We start from the raw sequence: 17,755 nt of genomic DNA, 5'->3' as shown, positions 1-17,755 counted from the left end.
ATTTATCCACAATTATAAAAACGAGCCGCGAGGCTCGAATAATCGTGTCCCCTCTGCCCAAATTGTCCATGCGTCAGTAAGGGAGACATTACTGTAATTCCCGGCACAGTGGCGCGAGACGGTTCCCGATGGGCAAAACGGCAGCGAGAATATACGACTTTCAAAAAAACCGGAATAGCCTCGACATAACCTACACAACCCCTTATAAACGAAACCGATGAATTTTTCCCGCGGTTCCCGCGGCGAGTCGATCGAGTCAGACAGGTTCAGTTTTATCAGAGATGCATCGTTTATTTCTCAAGTAGTATATATCTCCTGGGAGAGAGCGGAGACAATGCCGCGTGTCCACCCGTCTCCCAGCAACGGTACAAAAGGTAAACAGTGGCGTTGTTTTCGTAACGATTACTTGTTTAATAATAAAAAAAAGAAAAACAAAGAAAGAGTACAGGATTCGGGAGATGATGATGGGGAGTGGGGGGAGGGCGGAGAGGAGGCGTAGAGGGAAAGGTCAGGGGTCGATGATCGGTCGTGAACGAATCCTCGCGAGCTCAGACCGTTCGTGTCGTTCAAAACACACGGAGGAACGTCCCTCGATGAGGATGCACAGGTACTTTGTCTCGCGATGCGTTTGAATAAATATTATGCGCTATTTACAAAGCGATGAGAGAACGCGTCCGCGCGTTCGCGTGACGCGCACGCGCGCGCGCGCGCGCTTGTGTGTATGCGTGTGAATGACGTATTGCTTTTCTTTTTTTTCTTTCGCTCTGCGGTCGACTTCGTCTCTCGTTTTCTTCCGAGATAAAAACGACGGTCTCGACGATCGAGAATCGAATATGCGCGCGGCGGTGTGTGTGTGAGTGTCGGCCACGGGCGCGCATCGGCGCGGTTCTTCCCTCCGTAACGTCGCGAGGATTTCTCCGATTAATCTCGCCGCGTCGCGACGATACGGAGGGGGGAGAACGGGGGAAACGCTGGCGGGCTTTACAATTGATTTTCCAGGTCAGCGGGACCAGGGACACGCGTCGATTGTACGACAGCGGTCAAAATGGCGGACGGTTTTTCGCGTCGCGTCGCAGCTTACGCGCGCGATTGACGATTATTGCGCGCCGCGGATTACGCGCGGGAACGCTTGCAGTCGTGCCGATCAACAACGATTTCAACCCGTTCGCTGCCGCGTCGCGTCTCCTATTATTACAGCCGGCCAGCCTCGAAGCAACTTCTGTTTTTCGAGGAAACTGGAACACCGAATATAAATCGGCTCACGCTATAAATCCTAGCAAAATTAAGTCTGTTCGTTGAATACGTCGACGACGTAAAACTGTCCCGAGATTTGATCGAAGAGTTAGAGCGTTGTTGCATACGTGATATGCACACCGACGCGGCAGCGAACGTGTTAATCCGTTTGACAAACTGATAATCATGATTCGCATCGGTCGAGAAACGGTCACACGGTGGTCCGGAAACGTTCTTCTGTCGGAAATGTCTTCTGCACCGGTGGTGTCCGACAAATTTCGTTGCACACACACACACACACACACACACACACACACACACACACACACACACACACGCACGCACACACACAAACACAAAATTCATACAAACGATACGATTTACAATTTTTGCGCAAGCATACTCGATACCTCGGACAGAGCACCAACGTCGAATATCCGACTTTTCTCTATATAATACAATGATCAAAGATTCGATGCGTCACGGAGAGCCGCTGTTTTTCGGAGCAATTTTAACATTATTAACCGGCGCAGAACATTGTACGTCGTCGGAAGGGGCGCAACGGATTACAAACATTTCGGTTTCGGCGCGATCGACGGCGGTGGCACGAGAACGATAAGAGATACGGTAATGTCTCTCTAATTGACGCCAAGATTCGCCACAAAAATTGACGATTTGGGAAGAGGAGATACGATTGTTTGAGCTTTGCGGTTTATTTTTGTAGTTATAAATAAAACGAGCTTCAAAGCTCGAATAATCGTGTTCCCTCTTCCCAAGTTGTCCATGCGTCAGTAAGGGAGACATTACTGTACCGGGAATTACTCTAATCGACGCTCAGATTCACCACAAAAATGGACAATTTGGGAAGAGGAGATACGATTGTTCGAGCTTTGCGGTTTATTTTTGTAGTTATAAATTGTCCATAATTATAAAAACGAGCTTTAAGGCTCGAATAATCGTGTTCCCTCTTCCCAAATTGTCCATGCGTCAGTAAGGGAGACATTACTGTACCGGGAATTACTCTAATCGACGCTCAGATTTACCACAAAAATGGACGATTTGGGAATAGAAGATACGATTATTCGAGGCTTGCGGTTTATTTTTATAGTTATAAATTGTTCACAATTATGAAAACGAGCCGCGAGGTTCGAATAATCGTGTCCCCTCTTTGCAAATTGTCAATGCGTCAGTATGGGAGACATTACTGTAATTCCCGGTACAGTAATGTCTCTCTAATTGACGCCAAGATTCGCCACAAAAATGGACGATTTGGGAATAGAAGATACGATTATTCGAGCCTTGCGGTTTATTTTTGTAGTTCCAAATTCTCCACAATTATAAAAACGAGCTTTAAGTCTCGAATAATCGTGTCCCCTCTTCCAAAATTCCCCATGCGTCAGTAAGGGAGACATTACTGTAATTCCCGGTACAGTGATGTCTCCCGTACTGACGCTGAAATTGTGCACAAAAATGGACGATTTCGGAATAAAAGATACGATTATTCGAGCCTTGCAGCTCGTTTTTATAGTTGTCGACAATTCGTAACTATAAAAAGAAACCGCAAGGCTCGGATAATCGTGTCTCCTCTTCCCAAATTATCCACTTTCGCGTCGATAATTGAGCGTCAGTAAGGGAGACAATCTGAGCGTCAGTAAGAGAAACATTGCCGTACGTCGAAAAATTTCCCGATCCCGGACCATTCCGCGCTGCTAATTTCGTCCGAGAGGACGCGCGCGGAATCACGGATCGCGTTATCGCGCCGCGAGCCGAAATCGGACGCCCGGTTTCTCAGGCCCGGAGGCCTTGTCCACGTCCGAAGGATGATTTACACGGCGGGACACGTACAGATTCGTCGATCTATTCCGTGGAGTGACGGTGTCGAACGTTGCTCGTCACGTTCCCGGAGACGGGGATCGCCGTGGAGAATAAGTGGAACGGGGTCGGACGAGAGGAAAAAAGAAAAAGAAAAAAAGCATCCCCATGGGGGAAGCAGCGATCGGGCGATCGGGCAGTGGAAATTAAGACTATCGAAGATTTCTCTGAATCGTCTGGACCAATCGTATTCCTTGTTCTGCCGGAAGGATCGAGGGGACGAACAGAGGCTTCGTGGCTGATCAGAGTTGTAAAAGACTCTGCGCGCGGTTGGGGGACTTTGATGATATACGACTGCGGATCTTCATGCAAAATACCGCGACGCTTGTATTGCTTTATTTTTACAATGATTGAAGTAACAAGGGTGCTTCCATGGGAAATGATCCTAATATAGATATCTTCGTTCGAGCATAACGTAAGAAATGAAGATCTCGAGAAATATAAATAAATTCAGTCTTATCGTTTTTTTACAAGGTAAATCGTTACCGTTCAAACACCTCCCCGGGGGTTCAGCGTCGATAATATTAACAAGTCGAGTAACGCGCATCGATATCGTTCGATCTATCAACTGCTTTCGAATCGCGTCTGCTCGGATTTTGCCGCGAATGCACGATCAAATCCGCAGTACATGATTTTTCGGGGATGGAAAGACGTCGCCGTTTACGAGAAAAGAATAGAGAAATAGTTGAGAACGAGAGATTAGAATCGACACGCGAGGGTGCATCGAACGGAGGAAACAAGATGGCGGAGTCGGTATCGTGGCAGATCGCGGTGTCAATTTTTGCCTGCCGCGACTGTGCTACGGCAGTATTTGTTTCGTCGAGTGAACGACATCGTTTTCGTAAAGGCTGTCTTTCCTCTCGAGCGATCGGGGACATGCGGGGACAGAGCTAAGGGGAAACTGGATCTTTTTTGAACAAGCGGTCAGCCATCTTTAATCGGGAACCGCGACGAACGCCGTTCGTAACGCTAGAACGACCGAGGCCAACGAAACGACGGACGTTTGTTCTTCAATTTTCGAGATTGTAAAAGTGGCGTTTGCGAGCAACGACTGGATATATCTATTCATAGATACGGTCTCTTGTTATTTTCAAAAGGCAATGCAAACCACGGAGGAACCTCGATCACGCGAACCTATCAGGATTCTCTGCTATCCAGGGATCTGTTGTCCGAATATTCGCATTCTCCTGATCGGTTCGGATAACCGAGGTCCTGGCCCGCGTTCAGTGCTCGGTCGTTCTAGCGTCGATTCTCCGCCGATCGGACCGCCGCACCGGTGACTTTCTGTTCGCCTCGTCTGATTTCTTCCACCTCGCTACAAGTATAAGTCGCAATAACCGCCGTCGAATGAACAAACGAACAATCGTCGCAAAGCAACGCGTTTTCGTCCGATACTAAAAAAAACGGAGATTCTTCGGTAAAAAGAAAAAAAAGAAAAAAAAAGGGGGAGAAAAGAAGATCGTTTTGCAATAAAATCGTGACATCGAGAGGTTTTGCGCCACCGAGGGCAGAACTTCGAGGCTTCGTAAAACACATAAAAATACATCGCGCACGTCCGTGCGCGTAATTTCTCGCGGGAACTAATTATTATTATACAGAGACGAAGAATCGGCGTTGATAAAAAAAAAAAAAAAAAGAAAAACTGTGAAAGAAATCGTCGAGAACTGCGAGCGTGAAACAACAGAAAATTGGTCCCTCGAATCGATTCGGGGGGCCGGTCCTGCCCCGGTTCCCGCGGCGTTATCCTGCACACACGTTCGAGCGAGACGCACCTTTCTCCACGACGAGGACGAGGGGAAACGGTCGCGCGTATGCGGAGAGACTGAGCTTTTATATGAACGGTCGTATATGAGCGTGTGAGCGTGTTACGCGATTTAATGTCCTACGAGTTGATCTGTGTGCGAGCGTCGAGAGTCGACGGAAGCGCGAGCGTGCCCGACGAGACTCCGAGATCGCGAGCGATCGCGATCGAGAACGATCGCGGGCGCGCGCGGCCGCGCCCCTGTAAGTTTCTTTTTTTTCTGTATATGTAATGTATCACAGACTGCACTTGGAACTGAACACTGACGGAAGAGTTGCGCGCGGTGTCCGTTCTCGTTAGCACCTTTTTTTTCTGTCGGCTTGGAGGCTGCGAGCCGAGGAGCACAGGACAAAGAACCAGAAGGAGAAGACGAAGAAGAAGAAGAAGAAGAGGGATGGGCGCTAACGAGGGGACCGTGGTGCAACGAGACCTCGTGGACCGCGCACCAAGCAAGGAGGATGCTCTGGGCCTCCCGACAGTTCGTTCACTGTATTTTCGCTCTCGTTACCAAGCGGCACCCATCAATGTCTCTCTCTCTCTCTCTCTCATTCTGTTTGTCCGTTTCTCCCGTGTCCGCGGTTCTACGAGAGATCGTGCCGCAGTTTCCTCAGCATGAGATCAACGGCGATCCTGGCGTCCTCGACGGAGTCGTGCTCGGTGGTCTGTATCTCCCTCCTGAGCACCGCCCTCGCGAGGCTCTTCAGGCTGCTGCGGAACGGGTAACCGAGGTAGTGCGGGAACGCGACGCACGTGTCGATCACGGTCGTGTGGACCAGCTTGAGGGCCCTGAGGTCGTTGTTGAGCGCGTGGCCGATCACTATCGTCTCCGCGTGTACGAAGCTGGTTATGTCCTCCTGCACGTCCCTGAGCCTCTTCGACGCTCTGGACAGGTCCTCGGCGGTGATCCCGCTGAATCTCGTGTTGTAGTCGATCACTTCCGCGTCCGGTCTCACCAGGGTGTCGTAGACCACCTCGCCGTCCATGCTGACCACCGTGACCTTCGCGAGCTCGAGACCGCGCCGCGTGAAGCACATCTCGCAGTCGAGCGCGTACACGCCGTAGTTCCCGTCGCTGGGAACGGTCATGGCGGGCTGGGTGCGAACGTAGTCCTCGAAGGGACCGTTGTAGCCGGGTTCCAAACCGGTCCACACGTGCATACTGGCGATGGTGCAGCCCCTGGACGTCTCCCTGCCCTGGCAGCACTCCCAGGTGTTGCTGTACGAGCCGTCGACCATGCCGCCCCGGAATTTGCCCCAATGATAGAAGCACCGATCCTCCTGCAGGTACTCGCCGTTCTTCCGGTTCACGTAGAAGTTCTTGTAACACCTGGCGCACTTCCTCTCGCCGACTACCAGCTCGTACGAATGCGGCGTCCAGTCTCTTCTGGACTTCTCCTGGTATTGGTAGCTGGACCCGGAGGAGGAGGACGACGACGAGGACGACGACGACGAGTCTGTCGAGGAGGAAGACGACGATTCGCCGATGTCGGAGCTCTTGTCGCTGTCCGACGCGCTCTCCTGCTCCAGGTCGGAGCTCTCCACGGAACTGCCGCTGCAGTTCCCGCTGTCCGCTTCGCTCTCCATGGTCCAGGACGTGGTGCCGCTTCCCGGCACGAATTCGCGCGCGTTCGCGTCCAAATGGTGGTATCCCCTCGCCGGGAAACCCATCGGCGGGTGAAGGTGATTAATGATCACCGCGGATCCCGGATAGAAGCTGCACTCGAACGGGTAGCCGAAGTGTGCCAGATCCTCCCCGGTGAGCGTGTACCCGCGCAGCAGAGACGAGAGGGAAGCGTCGCTAAGGTGATGCAGCTCTTTCCTCTGACTGCTGTGGTACATGCAGGCGTTCCTGATCGCCGACCCGTCGCCGCCGTGCTTCTTGTCCTCGCGGCGCGAGTCCTGCGCGTTCTGCGACTGATGATGATTCCTCGAGCTCCTCGCGCCGGTCGCCGCGCCTCTCGCCGACGCCGACGAGCCTTCCGAGGACTCCAGGCTCCTCGTCGAGCCGTTAGGATAATGCTCCTGCCGGCAGTGGTGATGTCTGCGCAGCCGTTGCTGCTGTTGCTGCTGCTGGTGGCTCGGCTGCTCGTCCTCGTGCTCGTCGTCGCGCTCCCGGCGCTGATCGCGGGGCGCTCTCGTGCGGTTCTTGCGCTGCCTTCTGCTCAGGATCGCTCGATCCTCTTTCGTCGAGGAGGAGCTGCTGCCCCCCGACGAAGCTCCGCCGCTGCCGCAGGCTGTCGAGGACGTCGATGAAGCTGTCGAGGCCGACGACGACGACGCCGCGGACTTGCTCTTGCTACCCGGCGACGGTGACGGCGACGGCGATGATGACTTCGTCGACGACGGCGTCTCGCCGCTGCTCACCACCTTACACTCGACGTACCGATCGGTCTCCCCATGGTCCAGGAACTCCTCTTCCGGCCGCAGGCCGCAATCTTTATGTCACATAGAAAAACATATATACGTCAGTTCATCGTCCAGGCAGCGGGTGACTTACTATCGCGACACCTACGTTATACAAGTATACTCTTGTTAGAGGGTTGTGTTCTTTCTTTCTTTTTTTTTTTTTTCGTTCCGGATTTCCACACCACACGTGCATGCATCTCCGTCTTATCTCCTTCAGGCTTTCCCGCGATCATTCCTTTCTACGACGATCGAGTTTATCGAAGGCGGAGGGGTGGGGAGGGAAGGGTGTGTGTATGTGTGTGTGTGTGTGGTCATCGCGTCTCTCCGGTTACCGATTGTCGCGGCGTCGCGTGACACAACAGTCCACAGGATGTCCCAAAAATGTCTCGCAATCCGGAAATGGCGGATGCCTCGGATCATTCGAAGCAACTTCTTCCTTTACAAAAATGTTCTCCGAGGCACCGTTAACGAGTTATCAACGAAACAACAGTGACCAATAAGAATCGAGTACGGCTGACGCGAGGCGGCCCGGCCAACCAGCGCGCGAAGCCCAGTTCCGCTCGTTGGCTCGATCGCCTCGCGCCAGCCGAGCTCGCCTCTCATTGGTCACTGTTTTTCGTTGATAACTCGTTAACGGTGCCTCGGAGAACATTTTTGTAAAGGAAAAAGTTGCTTCAAATGGCCCGAGGAATCCGCCACTTTCGGATTGCGAGACATTTTTGGGACACCCTGTATATACAGACAGAATATACAGCATCGGACTCTGTACAGTACACATCAGACTCTGCCGTCCAGAGAAATAGCCTCGCGCAGAATTCAGCCGTACCTAAAAGGTTAAGAGGAACGCGCGACGCTAACGAGGGAAAACTTCGCTCGCGATAGAAACTTCTCTCGATGACTCGCGATAGAAGTTTTGTTGCGGCTTGAAGAACCGACGACGACGTCTGGTGTGGGTGATACTTTCTTACGCGATTTTATTTATACAGCCGGTGAGTCATACAAGTTGGCCGGGTCTGCCGCGTTAACGATATTCCAAAGCGGCGAGGGAACAAGGTGAATGGCTCCGCGCGATCATCGTTCTCCAGGGATCTTTTCGTCGCTCGAAAGTGTATGCAGTATAATCGCGAACGAAACACGTTTCTTTGCTGCCTAAGCGAGTACGATTGTTTTGCTTCGTTCAGCCTCGTTAAAGGATTATGTATTCTGGTCTAGAGCGTTGTTTGTTCTTTTAGGTCTTCTTTGGGATTTGTTTACGAGAAAACAGAGGAATACTTCTCGCAGGCGGAAGTATACAGGGTATCCCGAAAATGTCTCGTAATCCGGAAATGGGAGGTTCCTGAGGTCATTTGAAGCAACTTTTTCCTTTGCGAAAATGTTCTCCGAGGCACCGTTAACGAGTTATTAACGAAAATACAGTGACCAATAAGAATCGAGTACGGCTGACGCGAGGCGGCCCGGCCAACCAGCGCGCGAAGCCCAGTTCCGCTCGTTGGCTCGGTCGCCTCGCGCCAGCCGAGCTCGCCTCTCATTGGTCACTGTTTTTCGTTAATAACTCGTTAACGGTGCCTCGGAGAAAATTTTTGTAAAGGAAGAAGTTGCTTCAAATGATCCGAGGAATCCGCCATTTTCGGATTGCGAGACATTTTTGGGTCACAGATTCCAAACTGCTCTGCCAATCGGTGGAAAAGAAAAGAATTACGCGGCTTTGGACTAATAAAAGGATGAATCAAATATCTCATTAATTAACAAAAAAAGCAGCGCCTGAGTACTTTCTTTTCTCGCCTCTGGCGTAGACAAATATTAGCAAATATTATCCAGGATTTATTGACAATTACGCGATAACGAGGAGTCTACATAAGATTGCGTCGAAATTTGAAGTAAATCGAATAAACAGATCTGTGAGACATTGTGTCGAAACTTGAAGCCGATCGAGCAAATACATCCAGTGTCAACCGTCTTGGAAAGTATTGTTTCCCTTGCCAGAGTGTGACCTCCTTATTCTTGCGAATTTAAAAAAAAGAAAGATCTGCTTCCGTAAACATGTTTTCAAGACCGCAACGCTTCAAAGAGAAACAATAATAAGGAGAAGATCGATCTTACGAAACTTCTAGACCAGAATGTACCTCCTTAAGCCGCTTGGTTCCGTTCGGTTCGCACACGCCCGTACCGCATAGCCGTGCACGTGTGTGTACGTAATTGTGGTACGCAACGACGATGCGATACGAGGACGATACGAACAGATACACAGCATCGCAAGCTGCGCCGGTGTACATCTCTGCACCGGAACGTTCCGAACGTTCGATCCGAAATGGCTTGCCGTTAAAAAAAAAAAGAAAAAAAAAAGAAGAAAAAACGATGTCAGGAGGTATAGCGCGGGCTTTGAGAAAACGTGGCCCGAAGGTCTCGGGACTGCGGTTACAGCGGCTGCAACGACTGATGCACCGCGAGAGAGACCCACGGTCGCATCGATCCGAGCCGCTCTTGACCCAGAGACCGCCATATTTCCGCCTTGAACCGGTGCCCTAGCCACGCGACCACGCTTGGTACCAATCCAGCGGGAACAGTCCCGATCGCTTTTCGAAATTATTGACAACGCAGAACACGCTGCGCTCTTCGCCGTTCGGGTCGCTTCGTCGCTTTAACCTTTTAGGCACGACGCGCCACTATAGTGGCTTGCTCCAGTAGCTCACTCGCTCATCGTTCGAACCAAATAATCGTCTTCGTATGCATTGTTTCACACTTCTTTTGTCTTCGCATCGATTTACAACAGTCCACAGGGTGTCCCAAAAATGTCTCGCAATCAGGAAATGGCGGGTTCCTCGGATCATTCGAAGCAACTTCTTCCTTTACAAAAATGTTCTCCGAGGCACCGTTAACGAGTTATCAACGAAAAACAGTGACCAATAAGAATCGAGTACGGCTAACGCGAGGCGGCCCGGCCAACCAGCGCGCGAAGCCCAGTTCCGCTCATTGGCTCGATCGCCTCGCGCCAGCCGAGCTCGCCTCTCATTGGTCACTGTTTTTCGTTGATAACTCGTTAACGGTGCCTCGGAGAACATTTTTGTAAAGGAAAAAGTTGCTTCGAATGGCCCGAGGAACCCGCCACTTTCGGATTGCGAGACATTTTTGGGACACCCCCTGTATATACAGTATCAGACTCTGTACAGTACACATCAGACTCTGCCGTCCAGAGAAATAGCCTCGCGCAGAATTCAGCCGTACCTAAAAGGTTAAGTGCGCTGCGCTATCGATTACCGAACGCTATTTCCCGTCGGGATCTAACGTCGCTGAACAGAACCGGAAGAAAGCGAAGGAGAGAGAGAGTGCGAACGAGAGAGAAAGAGAGAGAGAGAGAGAGCGTTGCTGCGTGGGTCATTCGATTCGAAAAATAAATAAATAAACAACGTGGAAAGTGAAAGCCTGCCACGGACGTATGAATCAACGTATACGAGCTTCTGTCTGCGTACAACAGGATTCATAATGTCAACGCATTATCCGCATCACGGACCACGGGGTGAACGTGTTTAACTTTCTTCCCAGCGGTGAACGGGAAACGAGAAGGATATAATTTCCCGATTTCCTTCGGTCCTACAGGGTGCTCCAATTTTTAGTGTCTCCTTCGCATTATGGTACCGTCGTCGATAACATTTATCATTAGAACAGAGTTATGTCGTTTACTCGACGCGCGTGCACAGAAGAGAAACAGAACCGTGGATTTATTACAGGGTGGAATTAACCCTTTGCGGTCGAAGCTATTCGAATTCGAAATCCGAAACACGATTTCTGATCTACTGTAGTTCTATTTTATATAATTTATTGCGACTTATGCACATGAAATTGAGCCTGTTGACAAGTACAATGCAATTGTAATAGTTTCCTTTCAAGTAGAAACGAGTCCGATGCTCTTAGAATGAGATTTTGAAAAATGGTACACCAATTTTTAGTGGCGCCTCAGAGTCGCCATTCGAGTGCAAAGGGTTAAAAAAAGGAAGCATATAAAATCGCGCGTTACGAAAGCCAAATATACATATAAAACGACTCGGCCGGGCCAACGAGAGCCGTTTGTTTAACGCTACTAGCTTGTGCAACTTTCGCCAGACGCACGGCGAAGGGTCGCTTTCTTTTCTGTCGCGTGTCGCGGCGGCGCCGCGCGGTGGTCCGAGACAAGCTGGATAATTGTGGCAAAAATACAACGTTTTTTTTTTGTGTCCGGACAAATTTTTCCTTGCTACGTTCAAATTTCAGCTTTCGCACGATGGTCGAAATTCTCGGGAAGAAAATTGCATTTATTTCAAGCGTGCGCTGCTACCGTTGGCAACTTTTACGTTTGTGCTGCGATCTCTTCTCAACAAATCGTCGATCGTCCGAGGTTTTAACGGCTGTGTGCCGCATTCGACGCCCGTCGCCGAACGCTCGTGTCGAATTTCAAAACAAACAGCACGGTTTTTTCGGATTGCTCGCTTCGAACAGAAGTTGGCCGGTGTTCACTTTTTTCCACGAATCTCAGAATATTAAAAACTTGCGAGAATATTTTTATCTTCTTCTCGCATTCTGGTAATACATCCCGATATCTTAAATCGTTGATACATACAGTATATGTCTCCCTTACTGACGCTCAAATTGTCCACTAAAATGCATAATTTGGGAAAAGGAGATACGATTATTCGAGCCTCGCGGCTCGTTTTTATAATTGTGGATAAATTTATAACCATAAAAATGAACCGCAAGGATCGAATAATCGTATCTCCTCTTCCCAAATTATCCATTTTAGCGTGGATAATTGAGCGTCAGTAAGGGAGACAATCTAAGCGTCAGTAAGGGAGACAATCTAAGCGTCAGTAAGGGAGACAATCTAAGCGTCAATTAGGGGGACTTCACTGTACAATAATGTCTCCCTTACCGACGCTCAGATAGTCCACTAAAATGCATAATTTGGGAAGAGGAGATACGATTATTCGAGCCTCGCGGCTCGTTTTTATAATTGTGGATAAATTTATAACCATAAAAATGAACCGCAAGGATCGAACAATCGTATCTCCTCTTCCCAAATTATCCATTTTAGCGTGGATAATTGAGCGTCAGTAAGGGAGACAATCTAAGCGTCAGTAAGGGAGACAATCTAAGCGTCAATTAGGGGGACTTCACTGTACAATAATGTCTCTCTTACCGACGCTCAAATTGTCCACTAAAATGCATAATTTGGGAAGAGGAGATACGATTATTCGAGCCTCGCGGCTCGTTTTTATAATTGTGGATAAATTTATAACCATAAAAATGAACCGCAAGGCTCGAACAATCGTATCTCCTCTTCCCAAATTATCCATTTTAGCGTGGATAATTGAGCGTCAGTAAGGGAGACAATCTAAGCGTCAGTAAGGGAGACAATCTAAGCGTCAATTAGGGGGACTTCACTGTACAATAATGTCTCCCTTACCGACGCTCAAATTGTCCACTAAAATGCATAATTTGGGAAGAGGAGATACGATTATTCGAGCCTCGCGGCTCGTTTTTATAATTGTGGATAAATTTATAACCATAAAAATGAACCGAAGGCTCGAACAATCGTATCCCCTCTCCCCAAATTGTCCATTTTTGTAACCAATCTGGGCGTCAATTAGAGAGACATTACCGTATTTTGTTGCACGACGATTACGTTCCAGCTGGCGTCGAAACGAATTCTCAACGACCCGTTAACGATATTGAATTTTAATTAACGACACCGTTAACCTTAAACTCCGAGGCAACGCTGAAATCATTTTAGCCACATGAAAGCGAATAATAGCCGGACCACTGTGCGCCGCGTGCCGGCGATAATCATCGACGTTCCGCCGTTCAAGACCGTTCGACGAGAATTGTTCCCCATTTTTACGGCGGTTTTGTAACGTTTTCTTCCAGACGAGATCGAGACTCGATACATCGTGCAATTAACGGCCCCCCTCCCTCCCCCCTCCCGCGTTCACCGAGACGATCATACCGCTCGTGTTCGCGGCGGATAGAACTTTCACAAGGAAAGTCCGAACCGCGAGATCTTGATAACCGAGAGAAAAATCTGTACCGCTTCGAAACGAAAGCCGACGATCCTCGAAGAGGAGAGCCCGCAATTTCTACGTCCCGTCCGCGCGCGCGCGCGCGCGCGCTCGTTGCCGTCCTTCGAACGGTTTCCAACGGATCCTCCCACCGTCGTCGTCGCGTCGTCACTTGGATTCGATTTTCTGGGATAAAGGTCAAGTTCGTCGAATGCGTCTACGTCTTCTTATTGAGCCGCCACACGTCATTAATCGAACCGGGGGGAAAAAGATCGAACGATGCGGAGAGTGCTCTCGAACGACCCACGCGATTATACCATTGACGAAATAATTGTTGACTGTCCATCCATCACTGCCCGATCATTGTTTTTGCGACTTTTCCGTAGATAGGACGCGGCGGCGTGTTGCGTGCCAAAGCGCGCGCGATAACACGAACTCGCAACACGTACGCTCCTTTGCGTAATTTATTACGGCGGACCGTCGGAGCTATACACTTCTTCTGATCATTGACTCGCGCAACGCAATTTCCGTCCGTTAAATCGTTCACCGATCTTTCCCGAACGCGAACGAAGAGTTGTCATCATTGTGCCCGACGATACTGCCGATAACACCGGGTCTATCGGTCAAGATGACGATCGAATTGTGCAACATATATATATATATATATATATATATATATATATATATATATATATATATATATATATATGTTGCACAATTCGATCGTCATATATATATATTCGTCATATATATAGATCGTCATATATTCGATATATATATATATATATAGGTAGTGCCATATATATATGTATATATATGTTGCACAATTTATATATATATATATGGCACTACGTTGCAACAATATATATATTATATTATATATATATACTTTATTTATATATATATATATATGTATATATATATATATATTGGTGCAAAGTGCTCGGCAGTTGGAACATTAAAATCGTATATTCCCGTTCGGAGTCATCAATCTTAAGTAATAGGTCAAATGTTTGAAAACTTTGTGTTTTCAAACATTTGAAAATCCTTGCTGTTTTTTTTTTATTGCATCAAGAGGTTTCAGTTTGACCGAATTTCTGCTTCAACCACCTTTATATCAAGATCATCTTTTACTTTCATAGGACGCATACAACGCGACCTCCTGAACCGTTTATACACAACAATGTTAGCAACAATAAAGCCGATTGCACGAAATTAACACGTTGAATGCCACGCCAGTTTCACAGAAATTGTCCGTGGCGCCACGATGAATTTTCTTTTATGTGACACATATATATTTCAATATTTATATATATTTAAATTATATATATTTCTATAATTATATATATTTCAATATTTATATATATTTAAATTATATATATTTCTATCTATTGGGCGCGCCGGTCACCGGCGGCCCCCATGACGTCACCGCCAAGTTAAGCGCCGGTCACCAGTGACACCCCCGTGGCATTCGACGTGTTAATTTCGAAACGTGGTCAAACACGGTTGCGAAATTCTCAAAATTAAAATAAAAATTGCTGCCTCCGAACGGAAATAACCGCTCAATGTAGACGGTGTTCGCGATGAAACGCAGCTTTTTTCCCCCCCGGTGAACCAGGAAACGCATCACGGTTTCTTACTTGCAGTTTGTATCGGCAACTACAAAAAATAGCAGAATTACGTCAGGGGCTCGCGTGTACGCCAGAATTACGTCAGAAAATGTCTCGTAAGCTTGATATCCTCGGTGAAAACCTCAACGAACGAGAGAGAGAGAGAGATCAGTATAGGTGAGCGGTAAGAGGGGAGGCAAAAAGCAGAAGGTCGCCACCAGCGTGGATCAATTGGATCGAAGACGTTTGCCGGCTCTCGATAGTGTCCGCGTGTCCGCGATCGAGAAAGACCGAAGGCGGGAGAGAGAGGGAATCGGATAACGGAATATACCACACGGTATGCCCCGTTCGCAGGAATGACCGGCTTCGATATGTACCGTTGCGTCATTTAATGAAATCATCCGGCGAGACCAGTCCACGGCACACGAGCGACCGCAAACAAGCAGAATCGCCGCACGAGCGAGCAAACGCGGTCTTGCTGTTCGAGGAAATCCCTGTCCTCCGTGGGAAGTCTGACTAACGTTTGCGGGAAGATCCGCGTAAATCGGCGAGTCATCGTTGGACTAGCGCCGGTCTGGGAAGAAACGCGCGCCGGATTTCCCCTGGACGACGGCGCCGCCGGGCGATACGCGTTGCCCCAATTCGAACGACTTCCGAGCGCAGCCGGCGGTGTCCCCCGAGACTCTGGCTCCGCGAGGGCCGCCATCTTTTCTTCCCGCGCGCAACCTCGGAACGCACTCTCGATTTCGACGCGCGGCGCACGCCCCCCACCCCACCTCTCCCCGGCGGCGGATCGGCTGCCTCAAAATATGTTTACGTTACGAACGAGGAAGCGGATGTTTCCGATGACGCGCGAACGACAGCCGATGCGTTAGTGGAACGATCATCTTTTTTCCTTCCCGCGAAACTACACGTTAGGGCGGATATAGGACGTACGTATCGCGAGAGAAAGAGAGAGATAGAGAGACGGGACGTAAACGCGGCATTGGAAACCGGTGGACATTAGCATCGAATATGCGAGCGCGCGACTATGCTAAGCGGACCGATAAGGATGCATCGTTACGAATATATGTATCACGTGTTTCTATATTTAGAGCTAGCCCGATATTTCCGCGCGATATTCCCATCGCGGCGATGATCCTCGTGACGAAGACACCGGGGAAACGATTTTGTTTAAATCGCCGCGCATGGAAGCATCGCGTGGGAAACAACGCGTCACGAATTCGTTCTTCACGCCGAGAGACGATCTCGCGAGTAAGCAATCGTTTCGGTTCTGCGAGACATTTGGTCGAAGACATCTGGAACGACAGCCTCGAAAATCCGATCGATCGATTCCGGTGCGGTCGAGAGCTCGGAGGAGAGAAAGGGGTGGTGGTGGTGGTAACGGTACGAGATCAAGCGATCGGTCGCGCGACGTGTGGGCTTGATTTAAGGCCAGAGAATTTCCCACGTCCCGCTATTATTAGCGGCGTGTTACAGACACCGGAGCGCGGACCCTCGCCGCTGTTACGTTTGCGCTTCGCAAAGGTGATACCGCGGCAACGGCAGCGACAGTGGCACACACAGCGCGCCGCGGCTGAACGCCGGTGGCCACAGCCAATGGCCCCGAATTCTATATATCCGTTTCGTCGAATCGGGCTCGATCGGATATTAAGCGGACCACCGCCGGATTAGTCATCGATCGCCGCGCTGACCGAGTCCGTCGAAGAAGAAAAACGATCGCGGCCGTTGTCCGGGACCGCGCGGATCTCTTTGCGACGGAACGATCGATAAGGGAGCACCGACCTTTCGGATAAGGTTAATGTTACGTCGAACGGCAATTTCGGTTTTGTAGCACGAAATTCGGTTGATAATCACGCGGAGATACGAGGAGGGGGATGTTGCGGTTCTTCGAGCCGCGAAGGAGTTCCGTGCGCAGCCAAATGAGTCCACGTTAATTGCCAAGCAATCTGTCGACGATAACGCGGTGGTCAGTTTTGAGAAATTACGAATATCGCGTTATGGACGTTATCCAACGGGGAGGGAATGAATAAGCGCGTGCCGCGATATACTACTGAATTGGCAACTAAGTAATTGCCGATTTCAGTTATAGATGCGCTCTCATTCCCATTTTTATGATATCCGTAAATGTTATATTATAAAATTATTATTATTATTATTATTATTATGTTATTTTTTTATTATCCGTGAATGTTAGCAACTGGACAGATTGAATGCAGCGGTCAAGGAAAAGCGACCAGAATTAGTCGATCGTAAAGGTGTCATTTTCCAGCAGGACAATGCTAGGCCGCACACGTCTTTGTTCACTCGGCAAAAATTGATGGATTACCACTTATTTCGATCCCTGGACGACTCCCTTCGTGGTAAAACTTTTAACGATGATGACGCTGTAAAATCTCACTTAACTCAGTTTTTGGCCGAAAAGGATCAGACTTTCTACGAGCGTGGAATTTTCAAGCTGTCAGAGAGACGGCAAAAGGTCGTCGAACAAAATGGAAAATACATTACAGGTTAAACTTCATTCCAAGTAAAAAAATTTGTTATTTCATTGAACAAATCGGCAATTACTTAGTTGCCAACCCAATTCCTTGGGACACGGTTGTTGGGTCAGCAAGGCCGGAAGCGATAGAAAATTGTTCGCAAATTATTTGCGAACAAATGAAAATTGATTTGCAGAACATTCCCGTCGTGTCGCGCGCGAGAGGGACGCGACGCGACGTTACAACAACAACACGTGAGCTCCGAGAAAGCTTCGGGACGCTCCTGTCCTCGGATCCCACGAACGAGAAGAGGTGCTCGGCGTTACGG

General features: G+C 49.1%; 1 protein-coding gene across 4 annotated transcripts in view; it reads right to left on the bottom strand.

Annotated features, from left to right (window-relative positions):
* Nucleotides 1-265: 265 nt before the first annotated feature.
* Nucleotides 266-17,755, bottom strand: part of prage (RNA exonuclease prage) — a 52,541-nt gene continuing 35,051 nt past the window's right edge. For all 4 annotated transcript variants that reach the window (XM_033486671.2, XM_033486670.2, XM_076519086.1 and 1 more), the window contains exon 3: nucleotides 266-7,340. In XM_033486671.2, coding sequence (XP_033342562.2) covers nucleotides 5,488-7,340 — 1,853 coding nt within the window. In that variant the 3' untranslated portion in view covers nucleotides 266-5,487. The remainder of the gene's footprint in view (nucleotides 7,341-17,755) is intronic.

Source organism: Megalopta genalis, chromosome 2 (genome assembly GCF_051020955.1).
Source record: "Megalopta genalis isolate 19385.01 chromosome 2, iyMegGena1_principal, whole genome shotgun sequence".
Classification (NCBI taxonomy): Eukaryota; Metazoa; Arthropoda; class Insecta; order Hymenoptera; family Halictidae; genus Megalopta; species Megalopta genalis.
Note: the sequence above shows the minus strand (reverse complement) of the source record. Positions and strands in the feature narration are given on the sequence as shown.